This window comes from Mesoplodon bidens (genome assembly GCF_964165515.1).
Source record: "Mesoplodon bidens genome assembly, chromosome: 17".
NCBI lineage: Eukaryota > Metazoa > Chordata > Mammalia > Artiodactyla > Ziphiidae > Mesoplodon > Mesoplodon bidens.
In genome coordinates, this window is record NC_138174.1 from 11,268,551 (window position 1) to 11,294,950 (window position 26,400).

The 26,400-nt window shown below is 33.6% G+C and overlaps 1 protein-coding gene across 4 annotated transcripts in view; it reads left to right on the forward strand.

The window, feature by feature from the left end:
- Positions 1–26,400, forward strand: part of NBEA (neurobeachin) — a 613,622-nt gene that overhangs the window by 158,011 nt on the left and 429,211 nt on the right. For all 4 annotated transcript variants that reach the window (XM_081214387.1, XM_081214388.1, XM_081214389.1 and 1 more), the window contains 7 exons: positions 5,082–5,190; positions 12,364–12,445; positions 12,682–12,805; positions 13,654–13,846; positions 16,295–17,311; positions 19,232–19,449; positions 21,825–21,978. In XM_081214387.1, coding sequence (XP_081070513.1) covers positions 5,082–5,190; positions 12,364–12,445; positions 12,682–12,805; positions 13,654–13,846; positions 16,295–17,311; positions 19,232–19,449; positions 21,825–21,978 — 1,897 coding nt within the window. The remainder of the gene's footprint in view (positions 1–5,081; positions 5,191–12,363; positions 12,446–12,681; positions 12,806–13,653; positions 13,847–16,294; positions 17,312–19,231; positions 19,450–21,824; positions 21,979–26,400) is intronic.

Sequence of the window (26,400 nt, forward strand, 5' to 3'; positions counted from 1 at the left end):
AGCAATAAAGCAAGTTGTAGAAGGATGTATAGTAGTGATATCATTTATCTAAACTTCAAAAATATGAAAATATAAAATAAATAGTTTAGGAATAGGTACATATCTAATAAAAGTATAAAGACATGCATGGCTATATAAAAGCAAATTCATGATATCATTTACCCCAAAACATAGTGAAAAGGATGGGCTCATGGACAGGTACCCAGAAGTGCTTATTTTAATACTTTATTTCTTAAGTTGTAGTAATGGTGGCTACATGAGTATTTATTATATGATTTCCTTTCTTTTTAAAAAATCAGATCTTAAAAAAATAAATGGGTAAGGAAAGGGATAGCAGAAAAAGAATTCGGAACTTCGTTGGCATTATAGAAATCAGATGTGATCTGAAAGCACAAAATAGAATCAGTTGAACTTGAAGTTAAAAGTTCAAAACAAAAAATTAGAAGACATTATACATTGATGAAAGGCACAGTTTAAGTAGATGATGTTATGGTCATAAGCCTCAAAGCATCAAATATTGCATTCAAATATGTAAGGAAAACCATTAGAGATGCTATAAGTAATTGATAAGATACAATAGTCGAGACAGTATTTCTCCTTCAGAATGAGGCCAATTGAATAACATATAACGATATAGAGAAATTGAGTATATATTCATAAAACTTGACTCAGTAGATATATGTTCAATCTTACATGCTTTGAAAATATACTTTATGGCTATAGGATATTTACTAAAATAAAAAATAATGTCCTTGACCATAAAGTAAACAATGTGGACACAGTAGAGATTTTACTGGCACCATTTTCTGACTGTAAGGTAATAAAATTAGAAATTAAAAAAAAATTGAGCAAAAAAAATTTCAACTATTTAGAAATTAAGAAACGTTCCCAAAAACCTGCTAGTGAAGAGAAGATAATAAAAGGAAAATAAGTTCTTTAAAATTATCTATGCATCATAGCAAAAACGTACTCAGAAGTAAATACTTCCAATATTGAAGAAAAAGATAATGATAGGAATGTATACTCATATTGCAGCATTGATTAAAGGACAGCAGAGTAAGCTAGGAAGTACAAATTAATAAAGGTGAAGACTGGCATCAAGAAAGAAAATAAAACAAAAACTGTTGAAGGGATCACTGGCTACAAGAGTAATTTTATTGAAGGAATCAATAAAATGGATAAAACTTTTTCATATGTCGTTAATATAAAATGGAAAAATTTGGGAATGAAGAAGGGCCTTCAGAATTATAGGCCAGATTATAGTAATTATAAGAAAATATGTTATGACAGCATACAAGATGTTCACTTCTAGTCCTTGGTAATAGCATCATTTTGCTACAACTATTTTTAAATACTTTTTTGGGGGGTTCTCTATACATATACATACTACTTCTTCCATCAGATAAAAGGTGGGAAGAGTAAGATCACTAATAAACAAGGTAAAAGTACAGGTGCACAGAACATAATTCTGTTTTGCTTCACTAGTAATCACTATCTGATATTTCAACAGAACCATGCTATGGTCCTTTAGTTCATAGTTGTGTTTTGATACAATTTCTCATAAACACCGACAGATGCATGTATTATTGAGTTCCTGTAGCTTATCCATTCTTAACCTCAAAGTAAAAGGCTGAAGAAATTTAGGTTAAAACCTCAAAAAATTTTACAATTCTCCTGGTAGATTAAAGGAGTTTGAAAAGTATAATACTGTCCATTATTTGAATAACTAATGATTCTTAACTATAGAATAATATATAGAATAGTAGCCTAAAATGATCTTACTTTCAGTTTATTAGAAAGGAAATTGAAAATGTAAATAATATTTTAATGTAGTTCCTGAAAATCATGAAAAAATTTAGTAGCTGCAGTAAGGAAGAGCTATACCACGTAGCTTAATTGAAAGACTCAATTAGATATAGATAGATTTGTATTGAACTGAACTTATAAACCTAATGCAGTTTTGATAAAAATTCCAAGTTTTCTTTAAAAAATTTCAAAAATTGTTGTAAAGCTAACTCAGGTGAACAAACAAGTAAAAAAAAGTCAGTGAAAGATTAAAAAATAAGTATAATGAGTGTGTATTGTGATAAGTCTAGTAGACCTTATACGAAGGAATGAACTAAAAAAAAGAGGTGAATAGAAACCCCAGGTACACATGCTAATGTATGTATGTTTAGATATGAGGAACATTATTAAAATGTGAATTATTAAATCATTAGCAGCAAAAAACTGTTTAATTTATGAATTGGAGTCTTACCCCAAACCATGTTTCCTCTCTCATCTTTTCTCTCCAAGCCCTAATTTTTGCATTTGACTGTTTTATTATTATTATAATACATAGGATTGGTGAAACTGCTGGTAATTTGTACCTTGATGTTGGAGTATGAATGTACATATTTTTGGAGGTCATAAGCTTCAAAGTCTCATAAAATAAAATTAAACTTAAAAGTTTTAACCTTATAATTTTCATTACAAGAATTTATCCTAAGGAAATGACTATGGATATGCCGAAGGATTTATGTAAAAGGACAAAGTTTTGTTTATGGTAGAAAAAAAATTGAAAATAACATAAATGGCCAACAGTAGTGAATGGATAAATTATGCTACATTCTAGTTATAAACTATATTTAATAACTGACATTTTAAGACATAATATTGTTGTTTTACAGGTGACAAGCTACAAATTATCTTATGTAGAATTATTTCCATTGTATTGATATCATCTATATCTATCTATCATATACTTACGCAACGTAATTAGTCTGAAAAAACATCAACTGATATTTATAATGATTATCTGGGTTATAGAATTATGGGTTTTCTTTTTTTTCTTTGTCCTGTTCCAACATATTCTCTGAATTTGTTACAAGAAGTATTTTTTGGTCATCCCCCCCAAAATACTTGTTTTGTGAAGAAGGAAATTGGGGTGTGTTTTTAATGGAATAGTTAGTAAGCTAATAAATGTGTTATTTGTATGAGATTAAAAGGTTACTCTTTTAAAAAAATAGATTGCACTCAATCCAAGTGGGCAGAAGTCCTATAAAATTTAAAAGGTAAGGCAGCTAGGCACTAAAGTCTGAAGTCTGTTTAGGTCTTAAAGTTAAACAGGTTCAAGTTGTTAGTTTCTCGAATATATACCCTAGTGAAGCCTTTCTGAACTGAATACATAGAGCTGGGTCTTTCATTAGAGGTCCTCTGGGAAACAAAATCATGTGATGTACAGGGCCAGCATGCCCATTTTATGCCTGAAATGATGGATGCTACTTTTGGCTATCTCTTGATTGCTGTGAGACGGCATTTATTGGTGAGCATTGTTTCAAAGAAAACTGCAAGAGAAAGCTGACTCATCTTTTTCCTGGTATATGCAGTATTCTTCAAGTCCCCCTAAGAGGTAGAATTAAGCTGCTCTGTAAACATTTACTTTGGAGGAGATAGTCAAGAGAGCATGAATTTCTTTAGTAGTTGAAATTATGGTGTCCCAGTTAAGAAATTACTCTAAATTCCAGATAGCCTAATTTAAATGACTTTTACCAGCTCCGTGTATCAAAGAGATATATCAAGAGATATACATTGGCATTTGTTTTTCTTGATTGGGAGCAAATGAAAGTGTCAGGCTTCCTTTCCTTAGGTGTGGCTTGAGATGGAAGAGACTAAAGGCTTCCCCTTCATAATCCCGGAATATCCGTCTCGTTATTTATTTATTTTTTTAATGACCATTTGACTTTTCCCAGTCTTAAGTGTTTTACAAACACAGCCATTAGACACTTGCCCTAGCTTCCTTTTGGATTTAGGTAATTGCTGTTTCCTTCTCTGGGCTGAGGAGGATTGGGTGAGGGGAAATAGCTGTGCTGCCTCTTTTGTTGTGCAGTGTGAAGCTTGAAGGCTGATGTTAGAAGAGAGGATTTCCAGGTGAGTGGTGCCCAGATAAATGGTTCATTATTTGATTTGTGCATTAATTAAGGTAGCAATAGCTCCTGTAACAAACAGTGAAGTTTTAGGAACTTACCAAACTAGTAGTTTCTTTCTTATTCACTTAAAATCCAAATGGGTATCCTCAGCAGTTGATTTTCTTCAAGCTGTGCTTTAGAGACCCACACTGCTTCTTTCATCTAGTACCTCTGTGTCTTCATCATAAGGCTCCTGTGTTGCTGCCTTGAGGAAGAGCATGGAAGAGTACATGAATATTTTTTCTGTAGCCCAGGCCTAAAAATGATCCACAACTTTTCTTCTTGGGCTCCATTGACTAGAACTCAGTGGCCACACATAGCTGTAAGAGAGGCTGGAATTATAGTATAGCTGTGGGCTCAGGAAGAAAGGAACAAAAGTTTGGTGATTACCTAGTCAGTTTGTGTTATAGTTGCCAAATCCACACAGGAGACAATAGAAAATCAAGGTAAGAAATGAAATACTGAGCGTTGGGGGCCAAGAAGTTCCAGATCTTGACTTCTAAGAAAGTGACATGAATGAAAGGTATGTAGTAATTCCCTGGGCTGGAGCTAAGTGTTCCAGGAGGACTTTAATAGAGCTTTCTATTCTAAGTATGGATTTGGTAGGGGAGCAGTTAAATGGGCCAACAGTTAAGTGAGCCACAGATACAAGCAGTAATGAGTTCCCTTTACTTCTGTCAAATTATTTTGCTTTCTATTCAGTTTTAACCATACTTATACATTTTTGTTACTAAAGTTTTACATAGATTATTTCATAGACTTTGGACAGAAAGGATTGAAAATTCTGTTGTCTCTGTGTTAAGGGAAACTAATAATTTAACCTAAGAAAATAACTCCTAAATAGCTATTAGAAATTTGAAAATTATAGCTGTTAACATTTATACAATGTTTTATAATTTGTATACTTAACATTTTAGTTTGTGCAGACATTTTGAGAGGTGTTTAAATAGTAGTCTTGGTATTTTAGAAGACAGCTATGCTATAAACTGTCATTTAGTAGATGGAAGTTAGTAAACATTACTTATGTAATTCTGTATCTGCTTATAGATTTTACTGCTTATCCTAACATCTTGTGCTTAGAAAATCCAGTGTGTTTCCTAGTATGATTTTTTTTTTTTGCCCCTGTTTCTCCAGGAGAAAAGTTGAAATTATGCATACCCACAGTCTTTTTACTCTTCTTGGAGAGAGGCTGATGTTGCATACAAACACTGTGACTGTCACCACGTACAACACACTTTATGAGGTAAAAACTTAAAATAAGTGATACTAATTTTAAATGTATGCAGTGGAAACCCTCTGTGATTGGAATAGCAGTTGGTCAGTTAATCTAAAAAGGCAGTAATCCTTAAAAAAAAAAGATGAACACATACTTACGTTTTAAAATTTTTGTTTAAAACATATCCGTGTACATTTATTTGCCAATCTTCTTATGTTGGGCCTAGGCATTTTCTTTGAGTATGGGTTGGCTGATTGCCTTTGCAGAGTTTTTCTCACATAAATCACCTCCGTTATGCATTATTTATTTGTTCTTTCCCTCCCCTTACCCTCCCCACTTTTCCCTCTCTCTGTCTCTGATATGTAGCAACTACTAACATTAACCTAGAGTTGAGACTGGGATAAAATGTAGGTAAGAATTATTTGTAAAAATGGTATCTGGAGAAACTTTAGATCCCATCATCTCAGTTCAGAAATCCTTTTCTTAATTATTTCTAACAGATGGCCATACAAATTGGGTTCATTATTTTCTGTGAAATGTGTGTACTACCTCATTTTAAATACCAGTAAAATATTAGGAATGTTCTCTTATATTAACCTTCATTTTACTTTCCTGCAGCTAATTTTCAGAGGTCCTACTTCTTTTCTCTAGTGCAAAGATTAGCGAACTCTAAGCACCTGTCTTTGTAGGGCCTTGAGCTAAGGATTGTTTTTATGTTTTTAAATGGTTGAAAGTAATCGAAAGAAAAATAATGTATGACATGTAAGCCTTATATGAAATTTAGATTTCAGTGTACATAAATAGTTCTGTAGGAACATAGCCATGCTCATTCCCTTACATATTGCCAATGGCTGCTTTTGCATTATAGTAGCTGAGTTGAGTACTTGCAACAGAGAACGTTTGTCATCTTCACATTGCTGCTCGGTACAATGCGGTAACTGGACACTGTTTCACGTACCACCTGTATTGCCCAACCTCATATATATTTTTAATAACAGTGTATATCCATCATGTCAAAACAAGAGAAAAGTGGATTTCACATCTCACACTTTAACATATAGTGGAGCGTGGGTTATTTTGTTATAGATGTAGATAGCAAAACATTGTGACTGTTATACAAGGAGACTCTAGTTGTGCTAAAAGCCATAGCAAATGTAGGTTTCAACATATGAATTTTGGGGGGCACAACAAACATTCAGTTTATAGTAGCAGGTTATATATGCTCTCTGTTGCAACTACTCAGCTCTGCAGTTGTGGCTCAGAAGTAGCCATAGAAAATATGAATCAGATGAGTGTGGCTGTCTAATAAAACTGTACTTACAAAACAGATGCTAGGCTGGATTTGGCCTACAGGGCATAATTTTTTTACCTCTGGTTTTATATTCTCATCAGTAAATTTAAGAGTTGCTGCCCTTTAAATAAATGAAGAAAGCTCTTTTGGCTACTTTGTCTTTTTCATCTAAGCTTAATATTCCTACTTTGTGTCAGTCATTCCTCAAATTACATGATTTGTAAACTTTACCCTACAGAGTGCTGCTTTTTTAAAATTATAGTAATATTTTAGTATTGCTCCAATATTTTGCCTACAGAACTGAATAAGCACTAATAGAAAGGCCTATCCTATGCAAAGCATCTTTATTCTGATATTATTATATTTCCCTAATAATAGTAACTGCCTTTTTTGAGTACTTACTATGATAACCCCCTTGGTAAGTACGTTACATACATTATCTCAAATCCTTACAATATTGCTATGAAGCTGGTATTTTTATTGTCTTTTTAAACAGACAAACTGAGGCTCACAGGTTAAATAATTTGCTCTATGTCATACCACTAATAAATGGTCATAAAATAGGCATTTCTCATAGTATATGTGCATAAGGCAAAAAATATCAGACTCTACCTTCAGTTGACAGTATTAAAGTCCTCCTCTGAATCAAAACTTTGCTGCAATATCAGATTAGGGTTCTGAATGCTAGTGTCAAATACTGATTAACTTGTATCTTTTTTTTTAACGTTTTTATTGGAGTATAATTGCTTTACAACAGTGTGTTAGTTTATGCTTTATAACAAAGTGAATCAGTTATACATATCAGTTATACATATACATATATCCCCATATCTCTTCCTTCTTGGTTTAACTTGTATCTTTACCTTGGTTTTCTTGCTCTGGTCAATGATGCCTGTATATGTTTTTTAATCATTCTCTTTCCTCCACAAATTTCTGACTCTTGCTTGTTTTGACCTATTAGTGTTAATAGGGTAGAAAGTCTTTGTAGTCAATGAAACCTTACATTAAAATAAAAGTTCCACATAACATTATATGTTGAATTTGAAAGATCATCATGTGCTTGTAACCTTAAAATAAAATGTCCCATGTATATATACATGCATATGTAATTCTACTTGTCTTCCTGAAAAGTGGCTCAACAGCAAGTGCAGCAGCATCTGTACTACCATCTATATTCATAGGCACTCTCTTAGTGTTCGGATTTTATCTCTGATTCCATAACTTAGGTGGAGAAAGTCAGGGAAAGTTTGGATCTTCTGATACTGGATGTTGGATATTGGATGCTGCAGAGATTTGGAAATAATGAAGAAACTAACTTTCAGGGCCTCCATCTGACCAATTTGGCAATAATACAGGCTTTCAAAGTAGAAAAATAATCATGGTTCATTGGAATGAAGGGCCCTGAGTTAAGTATGACACTCTAAAAAGAAAGGTTAAGTGTACAAAAGGTCAGAAAAGAAAGATGGTTACGGTATGATTGTTTAGCACTGTTGATTCCACAAAAAAGTAGAAAAGGACTTCAAAAGACGGTTTACTACTACTAACAAATCAAATTGTAATATCAGTGACAGGATGGTGGATGACTAATTCTAGATCAACAAAGTTTAAAGATTGCATCATTTTGGAGAGTGGCATCTGGTTGTAAAAAAATTAATACTCATTCCCAATGACCCCCCCCCAAAAAAAAGAGAACCCAAGTGATAGGTTCGACCTTAAATTCTCATCAAATAGTAAGTGAAATTTAACTAAAGAAAGAAAATTCAACTAACTTGAGTTTGATTTACTATGTGAACATTAACCAAGGCCTGTACCCCTAGCAAGAATTAGTTGGTTGATAATCTGCAGTTTGAAAGCTCATTTTATCTTCATTTTCTTTTTTGGTTTGAGGAAATTACCTTAACTCCAAACATTGTATCAGAACACATATTACTACAACTGTAGAAAGGTATAAAATCAAGTACAGAAATAATAAAGAACTCTGTCAAACCTACCGTATTGATAATGATATTTTAGAATGTGTAGTTTTCACAAAGTGTTTGGGAGTTCAGTTATTGTAAAGATTATGTCACTGTGATCTTTAAAATTCTAAATCTGATAAGATGCCTATGATAAAATAAACAGTAAATATTAAAGGACAAAGTAATTTAGAGTTTTTAGCAGGATATGTCAGACAACATTGCATAAGCTTTGAAGATCTAAAAATCTATTTAAATTATTCTAAAAACAAAAGAAAATTTAATTGAAAAAACATCCCTATCTCCTAGTTTCCTGAGGTGAATTTATTCTTATAGATCATATAATGAAATGAGTTGGCTTTAATGAATCCTCTTTGAAATTACTCAAGGCTATTCTTTATACAAATATTTTCTTGAGGATTATAATATTTGTAAAATTTGTATCTTACATTTTATTTGCTTTATTTTTACTTTGTTACTCCATCTCTGAATTATGGATTATTATGTTTTCTTAATGATTTGTAGCACTTCCTAATACACTTAAAATTTTTTGTTAGATTGTAGAATATGTCTCCTGAAGACAAAACTAGATTTTTCTATTTAATATACTTGTAGATCTGTCTGAACAACAATATATGTTTATTGAAACAATGCTTTTTTAAAATATTGTGATATTAATTTTACTTTGTAGGTTTGGATTTACTATTTCTCTTTACATACTATTCCTATAATTCAGTTCAACACTTACCGTAGACAGAGGCCGTCAGGTATGGGATCTTGTCATCTGAAGAGCTGTTTCCCATGGAAATAATGAACTGATTTTTTTAATGTGTATTTCACTTTATCTTTTTCAGTAAGGGTATAACATTACTGGACACAGTTTTTTTTACAAAGGGGTAGTAACTTTAAAACCTTTAAGTATCTCATAATAAAACTTTTTTTTCAAAATTATAGAATCTTATGTGTAGGTAGTATGTTAAATATCATCTTATTCAAACATTCTTTTCACAGATAAAGAAACCAAGAGTCAAAAAAGTAATAGAGCTTGTCCAAACTGTATAAATACAGAGGTTTTCTGACCCCCTGAATACCTACAGCAGCAGTTGGATGTAACAGTGGGGTTAATAGTTTGCCATTTTAAGAAATAAACCAGTACTATTCCTGTCTCGTAAGTCGAGCCTACTAATCCAAAATGATTTATGCTTGATAAGTCCGGGAAGTCAGTAGGTCAGAGAGGAAGCTCCAGTTGCTCCTGCTTAAGCCTGAAGTCTTTCTGTGACCCATGAATTACGAGATAATACCATTTATAAAATAATGCTTAAATGTAGAATGCTGGACTCAGATCTGTGTCCATAAATAGCATATTTATCAAGTTACCTCCATGATTTAATTCATTGTTTCCCAGCCTTGTCCAATATGATAGCCACATTTGGCTGTTGAGCTTGTGTGAATTGAGATGTGTTATAAGGGGTAAATACACATTGGATTTCATGTCCGTATCTGGCTCTGAACCCTCCATCCTATTTTGTTATGGTGCGGGGGCAGGGTTAATTTCCTATGCATGTCTCTAACCAAGTCCAATCAAACTTCATGGCCCATCTTGAATCCTATCCTTTCATTAAGTGTTTATATATACATTCATCTCTCCTTGCCTTCTTATTTATTTCCCTCCCCCTCTTTTAAAACTCACATAGGTTCTTTTTTTTTTTAACATCTTTATTGGAGTATAATTGCTTTACAATGGTGTGTTAGTTTCTGCTTTATAATGAAGTGAATCAGTTATACATATACATATGTTCCCATATCTCTTCCCTCTTGCGTCTCCCTCCCTCCCATCCTCCCTATCCCACCCCTCTAGGTGGTCACAAACCACCTAGCTGATCTCCCTGTGCTGTGCGGCTGCTTCCCACTAGCAATCTATTTTATGTTTGGTAGTGTATATATGTCCATGCCACTCTCTCATTTTGTCACAGCTTACCCTTCCCCCTCCCCATATCCTCAAGTCCATGCTCTAGTAGGTCTGTGTCTTTATTCAGATTTGGGCCTGTCTCCTCAATATTGATTAAATGTTTTTTTCTAGAAATATAGTTCTACCTAGCAACTATGTTTCCCATTTCAAATATGTAGCAGAATGTTGGCACCTAACTGGTTCTTATAAATACATGCTGAATTGAATTTCTAAATATATTTTTGTAATTAAACTCATATTTAAATAAACTATGACATATAGTTTTCAAAACACTTTTACATATTTAGCCCTATTTGATCCTCCTACCAGCTTTATTAGATAGGCAAGGCAGTTATTACCCTCATTCTTAGATGATCAAATAGGGGTTTAAAAGGACAACAATATAAAACTGAATGAAGGTTCTTTGAGATAAATTTTGTTTTCTGTACAGTGAGCTTTCTTCTTTTTGGGGTGAAAAAGTTTTGACAGTTCTGTATCATGGAAGAGTATGGCATAATCTTTTCCAAGCTTGTCTGTAGTTAGTTTGAATCTCTGTATTTGTAACCAGAATTCTTGGGATCTTGTTGACTGGGCTGTAGGTCTACACCAGGACTTTTTGGGCAGGTTGGTGTGAAAACTCCTTGTAGGCATATACCAACCACCAATTGTTCTTTGGTGTATGGTTTTCAAAGAAATTTTTATCCCTTTTTTGTCAGGTCCAACTGATGAATAGTGCATGTCTCTAGTGCTCTGTTCAGAAAATTCTGAGGCACTGTTTAAACAACCAAGTGTTTCAATAAAAGTATGGCAGCGAAGAAAGGGGTATTTGTGCCCTATATTTATCATTTTAATAATAGTAGGTTAGTTTTTATTTCAAGTCAATACCTTTTTGATATACATTCTTAATACACCTAAGTAAATGTCCTATCTTCTTTTATTTTTTTTTAAGTCTGAGCAGAAAGGTAAGAAAAATGCCACTGCTGGATGTCATGATCTTTTTCTAATCTGAAAGGATCATACCTGTCTCTTGATTAATTTACTCTCCATCCCCAACTTTCACAAGTAGCTATGTACAACTAAGCTCTCAACTAAGTTTTATAGTTTCCTCAAAGTTTTTATATCTTACTTCGGGTTAAACTATTTAAAAAGTTTCATTCAGAACTTAGCATTTTAACCTACACAGGAAATTAAATCATAATATAAAATGATATCTTTATTAAGTATAATCTCATTGGATTTTTTAATATATGGAAGAATAGAGGTAAACACAGGCTATATAGCCTGAAATACAGTGAAGAGTCATATATCCATATTTTACATATAATTAAGTTATTCATTCTTAAATGTAACAAATGTTTATTGACTGCTGGCAGTGTGTTAGGCACTTTGCTAATTGCTAGGAATGTAGCAGTGAAAAAGATGTATAAGAATCCTGTACTCATAGAGCCTGGGTGTTAGTGGAAAAATTAGTAAATGGTTTAGAGTCTGTCTTTCCTTTATTTGGTCAACTTTTGTCATTTTTTGTTATTTGAAAGAAGTTTAAAAAAAAACTCATTGGTAAGTGACAATGAGCCACATTTTTTATAAAGATTTTTCCCATATCACACTTCACTTGAAGTTAGGACCCAGGCTCAGACATTATTTTCTTACTGATTTTCTAAGTTTTTTTTTATTAATGATGAAATAACAGTCAAATGTTTACAGTTCACGACTTAAAAGTATTAAAGATGTACACTGAAAAGTGATTTCAAACGGAGTTAATTCTTGGAGTTCCTAATTAATCTTTCCTTCTATAGATACTGGTCCTGGTTTTGTCTTTATCTGTAAAAATTTGAAGACTATAGAATTAAAGAGTTTAGAAGTATGTGGAATTCACTAGAAGACCCTTAAAAGAGATGCTTCTTTTGATTTGAACAATTGACATTTTTTTGCAGAGTCTTTGTATATCTATAATTTGTAATTATAAATTTATTTTCTAAATGAAATTCAAATTCTTCATCTTTCAGATTTTGACAGAGCAAGTATGTACTCAAGTTGTACACAAACCACATCCAGAGCCAGATTCTACAGTGAAAATTCAGAATCCAAGTGAGCAAACCAGCAATTCTTTATTGTAATGCAGTAGTAACATGGTAACATGTGAAAATAAATCAAAATTTTTGCTAACCACCTCAGTCAGTATGGCGTTCACATAGTTTCATTTATGACACTTAAAACTCACCTACCATAGTGCTAAGCACTTAGTTGAAAATCAGTAAATATTTTTTGAGCAGAAGATATGATGTAGTTATAAATCTTTACTATAATTTTTTGTTCATTTGCAGTGATTCTTAAGGTGGTGGCAACTTTGTTAAAAAACTCTACACCGAGTGCAGAACTGATGGAAGTTCGTCGTTTGTTTTTATCTGATATGATAAAACTTTTCAGTAACAGCCGGGAGAATAGAAGGTGAGCAGCTTGAATACTATAACAAAACTTTATTTCCTAACTAATCTTATTTTCTCTCCTTTATTTTCAATCTTTCAAAGAAAAAATTTTCAAATCTTTCCTATTTTGCTAAATACTTTCAATCATTAGAAAAGGCATTTGTTTCTTTTATATAATCTGCATACTTTTATTTATTTTTATATGACTTTATTTAACTTTATGGTTATTATATTTTAACTTTATATATAAACATAAATATCCAAAAATCCTTATTTAAAATATACCATCCCTTTTCCTGATAACTGTCTACCACCAACAGTAGTTTAAATGTAATGATGTTGGATTTGCTGAGATCATCTGTGCTTTTCTCAGCTTTGTCTGATAACTGATTATTGTCATGCATTCTAAAGCTGGTTAGCTAGGACATGGGGTACAGTATGAAGCCATGGTTGCTGCATGAGTCTTAAATTTAACAACTACTGATTGAATGTCTGCCATGTATAAAGCACTGTGCTGCACAGGTTGTCTTGGTGTACAGTCTTAGTGCAATTCAGTGGGAAAGATAACAGTGAAGCAATGATTAATTTCTAATATGTTAAGTGCCTTGTGAGTGCTACATGTGATGAGGGAGTAGCGAAACAATAGCTAAATCTCACTGGGAGAGTTGGGAGAGCAATTTTAAATGATAATACAGATTTTTCCAAGTAGAAGAATGGGAAAAGTCATTCCAGGTTAAATATTAAATATGCAGAATGACTGTATACCTTGCTTTATCTAAGTCAGATCATATTTTCACTATTTATCTCAACTTCAAAATAGTGAATTCTAATATAATTTAGCAATTTTTAATGATTTTTTTCCCCCACTAGATGCTTATTGCAGTGTTCAGTGTGGCAGGATTGGATGTTTTCTCTTGGCTATATCAATCCTAAAAATTCTGAGGAACAGAAGATTACGGAGATGGTCTACAATATCTTCCGGATTCTTTTGTATCATGCAATCAAATATGAATGGGGAGGCTGGAGAGTTTGGGTGGATACACTCTCAATAGCCCATTCCAAGGTAACAAGGGATTTAACATTTTACATCATCAGGATTTCAGCTATGGATTAAATGCCTGTAGACACTCATCTGGTGCCATCTTGTGGGCATCTTGCATTATGGCTGATTCCTTTATGCCAATTTTCTTTCTTTTCCGTTCTTGTTTCTGTTTTTGTTTTTTCTCTCTCGGTTCATACACTTTTTTTTTTTTTTGCGGTACGCGGGCCTCTCACCCCTGCGGCCTCCCCCATTGCGGAGCACAGGCCCCGGACACGCAGGCTCAGCGGCCACGGCTCACAGGCCCAGCCGCTCCGCAGCATGTGGGATCCTCCCAGACCGGGGCACGAACCCTCGTCCCCCGCATCGGCAGGCGGACTCTCAACCACTGCGCCACCAGGGAAGCCCGGTTCATACACTTTTAAAGCTTGAAGTATTTTAGGGACCCTATAATTGAAACTTCAGGTTTATAAATTAGGAAGTTTACACTCTCGAGGCACCCCCCACATACTTTTTCTAGCAGATCTGAGAGCTGGCATCTGAGCCTTCTAACCCAGACATCCCTACTGGTTCTTACTCATGAAACGGAGTCTTATATATACTTTTTTTTTTTTTTTTGCGGTATGTGGGCCTCTCACTGTTGTGGCCTCTCCCGTTGCGGAGCACAGGCTCCGGACACGCAGGCTCAACGGCCATGGCTCGTGGGCCAAGCCGCTCCGCGGCATGTGGGATCCTCCCAGACCGGGGCACGAACCCGTGTCCCCTGCATCGGCAGGTGGACTCTCAACCACTGCGCCACCAGGGAAGCCCTATATATACTTTTTAATCCTTTTTAAAGTAATCAGAACTTGTTTTAATTTCCAAATGAATAATAAATACATTTAAAGTATTTAAGTTTAGTATTGTTTTTAATTGCATTATCTTTATTTTTAATGATAAGAATCTATATGTTTATATTTTAAATATGGTCTGGTTTTTGGTAAAAGGAAGTAGTCAATTAAAGTTTAGAGTATGTACACCTTAGATTCTGGAAATTCAGAGTTAATATATCTTATCTTGTGGTGTCATAGGAAAAGGATGGGTGTCAGAAGTTGTTGGCTTTTGATTCAGTCTATGCCACAATTCAGTTTCGTGGCATTAGGAAACTCATTTAATCCTTTTGTGTAGAAAAATGTTTTTAAAGATGCAGATAGTAAATATTTTAGACTTTGTGGGCTGTACAGCCTCTGATGCAACTACTCAACTCTGTCATGCAGTATGAAAATAGCCATAGACAATATGTAAAGAATGAACATGGCTGTGTTCTAATAAAATTTTATTTACCAAAACAGGTGATAAGCAGATTTGACTCATGGACCATAGTTTACCAACCCTGCTTTTGGGACTTGATTTCCTTTTCTGTAAAATAAGGGGGTTTTATATTAAGATAATCTTCCAAGAAAGGTCCCTCAACCTAAAATTCTGTCATAGTATCATTTAAATATCAATTAATATCATATGTGTCTATAGGAAGGATTTTGAACTTTTTTAAATTTTAAAGACCTTTTATTTCTGTTACAAATTTATATTTTATAATATATTGGCACCTTTTTTTGTGTGTGTGTGTGGTATGCGGGCCTCTCGCTGTTGTGGCCTCTCCCGTTGAGGGGCACAGGCTCCGGACGCGCAGGCTCCCCGGCCATGGTTCATGGACCTAGCCGCTCCGCGGCATGTGGGATCTTCCCGGTCTGGGGCACGAACCCGTGTCCCCTGCCTCAGCAGGCGGACTCTCAACCACTGCGCCACCAGGGAAGCCCTGGCAACTCACTTTTATCATTGCACTAATAAGTTTGAAAATAGTATTTTATAGGGAAGCTCATTGCAAATCTTTGTGCAATAAATATATATTGATTATTCCTAACTATATACTGATTATTCCTAAACAAGCCTATGTAAATTAACAAACTAAAGTAGCCTATATAAAGATAAAATTTTAAAGTTTTAACATTTTATAACTATATGTTTATAGGTATGTGTTGTCTTTTTTTTACCTCACTTGTTGCAATAGTCACACATATGAGTCATAGAAAACTGATGTAGTAATAGTACTTTGGGTATTGTATATTATTAGCCAGTTCTCTGTTTTAGCTCAAATAACCCGAATATGTAGGAGTTCAGCTGGCATATTAACTAGGGTAACATTGAAATACTTCACCTAAAAGAAAATATCATTTTATTTAAAAAACTTTAATAATGCTAGTTTACCTAACTGTGTGTTTTTGGACAAGTCATATAATAAGTCATATATGACTATTTTGATGATATTCCAATTACTTGATGAAACTAAGCATTTGTCTTAGGATTAATATGCACTATGTTTGAAATCTTAAAATTATTTACACCATTTTTGCTATTATTATCATAATTTTATTTGTCATTTTTTCTTCTTAATATATACAAAATGCCTTAATGTTTTCTTTATCCATTCCTAAGGTCACTTATGAAGCACATAAGGAATACCTAGCTAAAATGTATGAAGAATATCAGAGACAAGAGGAGGAAAATATTAAAAAGGGAAAGAAAGGGAATGTGAGCACCATCTCTGGCCTCTCATCGCAGACAACAGGAGCAAAAGGTGGAATGGAAATTCGAGAGATAGAAGACCTTTCACAAAGCCAGAGCCCAGAAAGTGAGACAGATTACCCTGTCAGCACAGACAATAGAGACTTGCTCATGTCAACAAAAGTGTCAGATGATATTCTTGGAAATTCAGATAGACCGGGAAGTGCTGTACATGTGGAAGTGCATGATCTTTTAGTTGATATAAAAGCAGAGAAAGTGGAAGCAACAGAAGTGAAGCTTGATGATATGGATTTATCACCAGAAACTTTAGTAGGTGGAGAGAATGGTGCTCTTGTGGAGGTTGAATCTTTGTTGGATAATGTATACAGTGCTGCTGTTGAGAAACTCCAGAACAATGTACATGGAAGTGTTGGTATCATTAAAAAAAATGAGGAAAAGGATAACGGTCCATTGATAACATTAGCAGATGAGAAGGATGAACTTCCCAACAGTAGCACATCATTTCTCTTTGATAAAATACCCAAACAGGAGGAGAAACTCCTTCCTGAACTTTCTAGCAATCACATTATTCCAAATATTCAGGACACGCAAGTACATCTTGGTGTTGGTGATGATCTTGGATTGCTTGCTCACATGACTGGTAGTGTAGACTTAACTTGTACATCAAGCATAATAGAAGAAAAAGAGTTCAAAATCCATACAACTTCAGATGGAATGAGCAGTATTTCTGAAAGAGACTTAGCATCATCATCTAAAGGGTTAGAGTATGCTGAAATGACTGCTACGACTCTGGAAACTGAATCTTCTGGTAGCAGAATTGTACCAAATATTGATGCAGGAAGTGTAATTTCAGACACTGAGAGATCCGATGATGGCAAAGAATCAGGAAAGGAAATCCGTAAAATCCAGACCACTGCTACGACGCAAGTAAGTCATCCTACATGTGTTCTAAAGATGCGTTGAATAGATACAGAGTTGTTAGCACCAAAGCAGAGTAATTTCTTACCAGTCACACCATGTTTATATTTAATTATGATAGCATAATAATTTATGGCATTGAGTTGTGTGGTTCTATATATAAAAGACATTTAAAATACCTGAATCATATATCCAGCTCTGCCACACTCTATCTGTGTAACTTTGCTCAACCTCTCTGGGCCTGAATTTTCTCACGCAGTGCAAGAGATTGTACCAGATTGAAATATGACCTTTAAGGTCTCTACCAGTTTGAACATTTTATGGCTCTGTGACTACATTTACACATTTGTATTCGAGATCTTCATTCTGAATACTTGATTAACTTTAACCTTTTGAGCTTTAGGCCCAACCCTGTTCTGTGGATTATAGAAAAGAGGACTTGGAGCCCAGATTGAACTGATAAATGAAATGAAGGGGAAGGGAAAAGGGAACTGTTTTTATCAAGTGCCTACTATGTTCCAGGCACTGTGCTATATGTTATCAGATTTAATCCTCACAACAACCCTGTGAGGTAGGTAATATGGCTGAGAAAATTTGGAATTATTAACAGTGAGAATTTTCTTTATAGCCACATGGATAGGGATTCATATGGGAAAATTAGAGATTCTCAGGCTTGGTGGTGAGGAAATGTTAGTGCTGCAGTTTGGGCCTCACCATACTAAAGCTAAAAACAGATGATGTTTTCTGATATGAATTTTAATTGTTGAGCACTGAGTTTATACTTACTTATTTTCTAGACTAGATAATACCTTATGGTTAAGAATTGAAGAAAACTTTTACCCTTTAAAACTTGTTTTTTGTTGTTATTGCCTAGGTTTTCCATTCACCTTTTTTTTTTTTTTTTTTTTTTGCGGTACGCGGGCCTCTCACTGTTGTGGCCTCTCCTGTTGTGGAGCACAGGCTCCGGACATGCAGGCCCAGTGGCCATGGCTCATGGGCCCAGCCGCTCCATGGCATGTGGGATCTTCCCAGACCGGGTCACGAACCCGTGTCCCTTGCATCGGCAGGCGGACTCTCAACCACTGCCACCAGGGAAGCCCTCCATTCACCTTTTAATGTCATCAAAGAATCATTTAACATGTGTCCATTAGAGTTAGGTTACAGAGAGTAAACCATACCTCACTAGTGTCTTTGTACTCAGAATCTTCGAAAATACATTCTGTGTGTGGAAAAGATTTTTTTTTTTCTCTACTAAATACTGCCATTTCCATTTTTGTGGCAGTTGTGCTACAGTGATAATTGGCGGGGGATGGAAATACTGAATTAAGTCCAGGTTTAAAATAAAGGAAAGCATGGTGCATTGTTTACTGAGCATAATAATCTCTAGGCTTGCCTGGTTTTCACTCAAAGTTCACAGGCATTTATCTGGTTTTCTAACATAGAAAAGGCATTTATTTTTCTAAATCGAAGTATTTTGAGTGAAATAGACTTTGAAGTTGACTTGAATCTGTACAAGTAATATTTCTTTTAATCTTGTGTTTCTAATTACAATTAGTTGATGACATATACCCAGTATTCTTCATTTTGAGTATAGGCTTACTTTTATAAGGAAGAAATGTGGTCTAATGTAAAGACTCATAAAGAGGGTTAGAGAGGATCTGGTTTTCAATGTGAACTTTGGTGTTAAACTTAAGTTTTAGGTTACCTTGCCTAGTTTCTGAAGCAGCAAAATAAAAAAAATAATAATAGCTTTTTCTTCTCAAAAAGGTTCCTGTGCAGGGAATCACCAGGTGAATAATAAATGTAAAATATACTAACCTACTAAAGTCATATGCAAAAGCTTTACTCACTTAACTGTACTGACTATTTTCATTTTGAAATCAGGTGTTTCTTTTTCACTCTACAAATGTTCCCCTTTTCTGTCTCCAGGCTGTTCAGGGTCGGTCTATCACGCAACAAGACAGAGATCTCAGAGTTGATTTAGGATTTCGAGGAATGCCAATGACTGAGGAACAGCGGCGCCAGTTCAGCCCAGGTCCACGCACTACAATGTTTCGTATTCCTGAGTTTAAATGGTCTCCAATGCACCAGCGACTTCTCACCGATTTGCTATTTGCATTAGAAACAGATGTACATGTTTGGAGGAGGTAGAAATACTTCTTTTCTATAAATAAGACTACTTTCAGTTGAAAAGTGAATATTTTAAATTGGTGGCATCGACTGATTAATAAGCAAATTATATCATTAAAAATCTCACAAATTAAATTTATTAAAAATAATCAAATATTGAACATTTTTATATAAACATAAATATTTTCATAATGATTATAAGTCCTGGGGTGGGTCAAATTAAAGGCTAACCAAGAATTTAGGCTTAAGACAGTTAATTAGCCAATTTTTGAAATCTGGCATTGCCAGGTTATTATAAAAAAGTTTTAACCAAGAAAAGGTTCAGTACTGGTTCAAATAAATTTCTACATTTTTATCTTTCCCTGTTAAAATTAATACCACGTACTACATTTATTCTTGGTGATACGATTTAACACATAGTGCTAAAATAAAATTTAAAATCAGCTTATGACATCTATTTTTAGAGCTTATACCATTTACATGGTAAGTGGATATCATTTCAAATATAATCATTTAAGGAAAACAGTGAAGAAAACAGTTCAGTTGTTTTATTTTTTCAGTTCAAATAAATTGAATAAGTTTAAAGAAAGAAACCAAAGTCTGCATAAATTTTAAAATTACCTGGCCTCAACTTCAATTTAATTTTCTAATGGCAAATATGCAACACATTAATCAGTTATGAGAGTGTCATGTGTTCATGCAGATAAATTAGGTAGTTGATGTCTGTCAGTAACAGTACCCCAGCGTCAGTGACTTGAACAATCAGTGGCACAATGGACTATGAGTGAGTTTCTTAACAGTGGACTTAAATGAGTTTCTCTGCTTCTCCTAGTTATCCTTCTAAGATTCAAGGTGGCTGCTTCAGCTCCCAGAATCAATTCAACACAGGAAACTTACCCCAACTAGAGGGCAGGACTCTTCTTCCTCTTTCACCCCCTTCTTCCTTCCTCCTCTTCCCTGTCTCTCTCTCTCCCTCCTCCTCTCTCTCCTCTTTCTTCTTCTCCTCTTCCTCTTATTCTCTTCTTCTTCTTCTCTTTTTTCTAAAAGAAGCCCCTCAAGAAATTTCCTTCTTCTGTCTCATGTGTCAGTAGGATCATATGCTATTCTCTGAGTCACCAGCAAAAGGGAATGGGATTGTAATGATTGGCCTCCGTGGAGCAATACTGATTACCAACCTAGTAGCTGTGGTGAAGCCAGTCTTTCCTGTACCAGATGTAGCTCAACAATAGAACAAAATCTAGATTGTGTTAGCAGGGAATAAGGAATAACTATCATGCAAGCAATCAGTGTCTGCCATAGAAAGTTTTTAGTTCTGATTTTATTTGGTCAGTTTGTCCTTAGTCTACTTATGTGATAGAAACAATGGTTTTTCCATTGCTAATGTTATATGCTAAGTTACCTAGGGATGGTAAATAAGGAGACTGGAATACCATGAAATAGGTTACTACTAACATGAGTATCAGTGTATGGAGAGATACAGTGTAATTTACTAATTGCAATGTTAGTATCCCCCAAATGAATGATACTCAACTTTCCATCCCTTAATACTGTGTGTGTCTTTCTGTGTTTTCTTTCATGGACTCTCATAAAATTTCCCAGGCAGAATTTTACATAATTTTAAAAAATATAAAAGATAGATAGTACTTTAATTTTTAGGACAAGAGAAAACATCCTGAGATCTAAGATATATTAGATGATATTTTGCAGTTCTTAAAAGGTGAGAATCATTGACTTAAATTTGATCATGGAGTAATCTCTTTTTTTTCTGTTAGAGAATAGTTCATATTCTTGACCGATCCCAAATTAAAGCAGTGTATTTCTCTGAGAATCTATTGTGAATGTTTTGTATGGCAGAGCTGCACTGCTCACCTTTGAGGTCTTTTTTCCTTTTTTTATTCAGTAAGTACTTGAATTTTACTGACTCACTTATACTCCCCTATCGTATCACTTCTGTGGCTAGCAGTATACATTTTCAGTACAGCTGGTCAAAGCTGGAGCTGCAGTCTGGTGATACAACAAATTGTCAGCTAACTATTCATTTGTTCTGCCTTTCAATACCAAACAACCAGCTTTGGCAAAAATAAATTTTTTTAGCCAAATTCATTAACCTAGTCATATGTCTTTGAATCAAGTTAATACACTGTATTTTAAAAGCAGAAACAAAATAATAAATTATTATACTTGGACACACACAAAAAATCCATGCCGAAATGAATGCTAAGTTTTTGGTAATATGACATCTCAATTGTAAATTATTTTCTTTTCTAATAACTCCATTTTAAATTTGTCTAGCTCTTATTTTTCACTTTAAAAATGACATTATAAATAAAATCTAAATTTATTCTTAAGCCAAAGAAATGTTCATTTCTGCTTTGTTTTTCTGCTATTTTAGCCATTCCACAAAGTCTGTAATGGATTTTGTCAATAGCAATGAAAATATTATTTTTGTACATAACACAATTCACCTCATTTCCCAAATGGTAGACAACATCATCATTGCTTGTGGAGGAATTTTACCTTTGCTCTCTGCTGCAACATCACCAACTGTAAGTACTTTGCCTCCATCTAGTGGTTATGTTTTATAATTACATTACTAGAGTGTGTCAGTGGTGTTCTATACTATAAACAAGGAAACTTGTTAACCATATAATTTAAAATTATATATATTTATATTCTCACCTCTTTTAATTGTCAGTCTTGGGTTCCAGCTGTGTGCATTTATGAACATATTTCTCTGGTAATTCTGATGAACATGCCTTAGGAAGAGCAATAACTATGAATGATTTAGCTTTATTTCCTATATTGTTTCTCTCTTCAAATCTACATTATAATAAACTGTTAAAATCTTTGTTCTGTAAATCTTGAAGTTCTAAATACAAGTACATGTTTATTGTATGATAATTAGAGTCGAATCTAAATTTAGAAAAAGTCATCTTTAGACATTCAGTCTCATATGACTTGCTTGAAATATTATCTTTAAACTTAATATTATTTTAAATGATATATAGGAGTATTATACTTCTGATCTCTGAGATTTAATCTTGAAGCCAGTAATTTGCTTCAAAAAGAGAATCAAATGATTGAATTCTTAGAGTGTTTCTTATTTAAAACATAGGTACCTCAGATAGAAAAAGTATAAATGACATTCTTTTCTGTACCTGAAAAATTTCATAAGCCTTAAAAACCTCAAAAAACCTTATGTTAGCCATATGGCATCTTTTAGAATTTTCATGTGATATGATTTACTGGTTCAACATTTATTTTTTAAAAATATAGACTTTCTCTAATAAAACATTGAAATGTATTAATATAAGTTTGAAATAATGTTACTTATGTCATTTAAAATATAGTAGATAAATAAAATAACTATATTTTAACTCTTTTAAAAAAATCTGATTCATATTTTTAGAAAAACAGACTCCATAGCTAATTGCTCAGAAGGGAAAGAATATAGAATTCTGCTTCTCATATTAACTGTGTTCTTGCTACCACATTGGAAACTCATCCATAAGCCCAAAATCTATCGTTTTCCAGAGGGAAACTTGCTGTTTTATTAAGATGTTTTTACTTGATGAGGCAGAGTTTCCAAATTGATTTCTGGCTTTATTTCATCATTAACAAGTTTTCTCTACATGACTCTTTCTCACTGTCCCTTTGCCACCACCCCTGGAGCAGCACTGAAACTTAAATATTGGCAGCAAAAAGAATGTATCCTCAGCACACCTCCCCCTCACAGGCACATATACTTCTATTTCATCCATGAATTTATTCGGGTCTCCAAAGGCAAGAAGGCTAGTTCGGCAGGGAGTGCAGCAGAACAGGTCCTAATTAGGGCCTTCATGATATTAGCAGCTGACCAAGGAAATTGAATCAGGAAGAAAAATAGTTGATGGTGTGTGAAGAGTGCAGGTATCCTGTGAGATTAACATACCATCCTTTCTCTTTAATCTCTGATTTCCTCTCATGATTTATACCAAATTCTGATAAATTGAGAGTTATATGAGATGTTAAAAATACATTCTAATATTGAGGCAGGAAGAGGCTTTGTTTTGTTTTTTCCCTCTTCTATGCATTAAAGACTGACTTAATTTTTCATCCTGGCATTTTTCTTCATCCTATAAATTTTTTTATGTCTTATAAATTAACATTTCTTGTCAGGAAATTTTAAAATGTTATACTGAAATTTACTTTAAATATAATATTGTTTTAAAAATTTCTGTAGAACAAAAATGACCTTTATAAAAAATTAGCAGTAGACATGAAAATTTGTATAGATTTGAAATATTTACATTACTAGTCTTCCAAATTTTAAAACTAGATCTCTATCAAAATAGAGAAAGTAATTAATGAAGTTTCAATAAATAGTATGATTTAAATAATATGTCACTACCCCAATTTGCTTATTTTTTATTTTATAATGAATATACAATAAAGATACTGACATTTTGAGGTTCTACTTACAAAATTATTACCTGTGCAGTTTTGATCTTTGCAGTTTGGAATTTGAAACTATGGTACTTATTTCTTAGACTGTTCTCAACAGACTTTGGAATTCATTCAATTGTAGAAACTTTTCTTCATTGCCTCTGTCTCTGTATTTCTGTTATTTTGGTCCATTAGCTAATTGTACCTATACCTGGTTGTACAACATAGCTAATTTTACGTTCTTTGAATAAATTGCTTCCTAATAGCGAGAACCTTTTCTCCCACTTCCTACTGGGAGAAAACGTGGTTGGTGTCAACTGTTGAGTAATGTCTTCTATTACTTGATTGTATAATATTCTTGCTAAAAATTGTAATGGAGTAGAGGGGAAGAGTTAGGAAGGAGGAGGTTGAATAAAGAAAGAAATGAGAACTGAAGATATGGAGCTTTTTAACTTAGATTTTAAAAAATATTTTTTATTGGAATATAGTTGATTAACAATGTTGTGTTACTTTCTTTAACTTAGATTTAAATTATAAAAAGCCAAAAGAGAATTTTGGATGGAATAAGTGAAAAAGGAAACACTGGCAATATACAGATTACCAAAGGGAAACATCGTCATGTAGATGCCTTTAGAATTTCAATCCTATATGAAGAGAGATAGAAACATTTGAAACTAATGTTTGAGTGATATGTAATTTTGTTTAGGTTTGTGGAGTTCTTCAGAATATTCATACATTATATACAGATACGTATTTAAGGAATAAATATGAGTAATGATGGTATGCAGTGGTTGACAAATTTATTCTGTGTATGGATCATATAGTAAATATTTTCAGTTTTGTGGACTATATGGTATCTAACTATTGAAATTTGCTGTTGTTTGCAAAAAGCAGCCATATATCGTAACACAGAGGAGTAGGTGTGGGTGTGTTTCAATAAATCTTTATTTATATTTGACTTGTAGGTCCTAGTTTGCTGACCACTGACTTACAGCACCATTTTCACATAAAATACAAATGTCATAGCGTAAAACTTCATTACTTACTCCTGATCATTAAAAATTCAATAGTTAGAGCTTAAGATAAATTCATTTTTCCTATTAAATAAGAGCTTGCATTTGACTTAATGAACATTTATTAAAGTTTAATTTTTAACACAGTTTCACTGGTGGTTGTGATCATTATGTTTTATTAGAAGATATGTAACTTTTCCCATGCAGCCATACTAAATATTTTTAGCATTTGACAAGTCTAATGTTGAAATTGTATTTAATTTTGAGTAGGTAAGTAGAATGCTAAGTATTCTTTATAATTTCTATTAAAAACTCAACCCAGGAAAACGTCTTTTCCATTTCTCAGTATAAGTGTGGATCTCAGATAATTTGCTCATTTTCATCGAAAGCAAACTTTTGTTTCCCAATGATCAGTGAGACTCAAACATGATTTTTCTTGAAGTTATGATTTAACTGAAGGCATATGGGTTTTAGCATAGGATAAGTGTGTATTTTAACCTGGGTTCTACCACTTACTAGAAATGATGTCAACCTTAATTTCTTCATTTTAGTGGTGTTAATTTTACTTATCCCACAGGGAGTTTGTGAAAATTAAGTTAGGTAATGTCACTAGATGGAGATGACTCTTACTGAATGTTTCCCTCCTTTACTTCCCTTTGGAACTTTTTATTCAGAATTGTATCATGATGGAATGATCTTCCCATTTATAGAGTAAGCCTGTCACACTCAGAATTCTGAAATTTAAAATAGGATATTTGAATCAAGTTAGTTACTATGGATGATCCATTTTGATGGCAAAAAACTAAAATGGTATAGTCTTGTCTGTTCTCTCCATGGCATTGGCATAGTGGTGGTTTATTTTCTGCCCTGGGACCTTATATGAATACAGTAATCCATACTAAGGATGACATTTGTGTATTGCTGTTGCAGTACCATCACATGAGAAAATTTGAGCTATTTTATCTTACTTGTACGGAAATATTTCAGTGGAAACTTTAAGGAAAAAGAGTATAGATATACAAATATTTGTGTTATAATGCCACCTCAAACTTAATATTCATTGAAGAAGCAGGACTTTATTGGAGTTTCAGTTTTACCTAGATTATTTAAAATCTTATGTATCATAGAAAATAAATTACATAGTTTCAAGTCTCTAAATTAGACCGATAGTTTTAACTTAAGTAGTCAGGGGAAAGAAATAGAACTCTTCGTATGTAGGTTGACCAGTCTTTGATTTGGGGAAGGAGCATTATTTTTGTTACTGTTGTTGAGGTTTTGAAGTTAATGTTTCTATGACTAGTCAGTTGCATCCTCTCATTTATTTTCTATACATTGTTCAAGTTGGTCATGAATGGAAGCAAGGAATTGTAGGAAAAAATGAAGATAAACAAAGAACATGGATCAACTACAAATTGCATAACCACTTAATGATTTTAAGTTGACCATTTTGGTCAACCATCCAGAACACTGAATGTTTAGAATTTCATTCAGTGTCACGTATGGTTTCATTTTCTCTGTTGATAGAAAAAT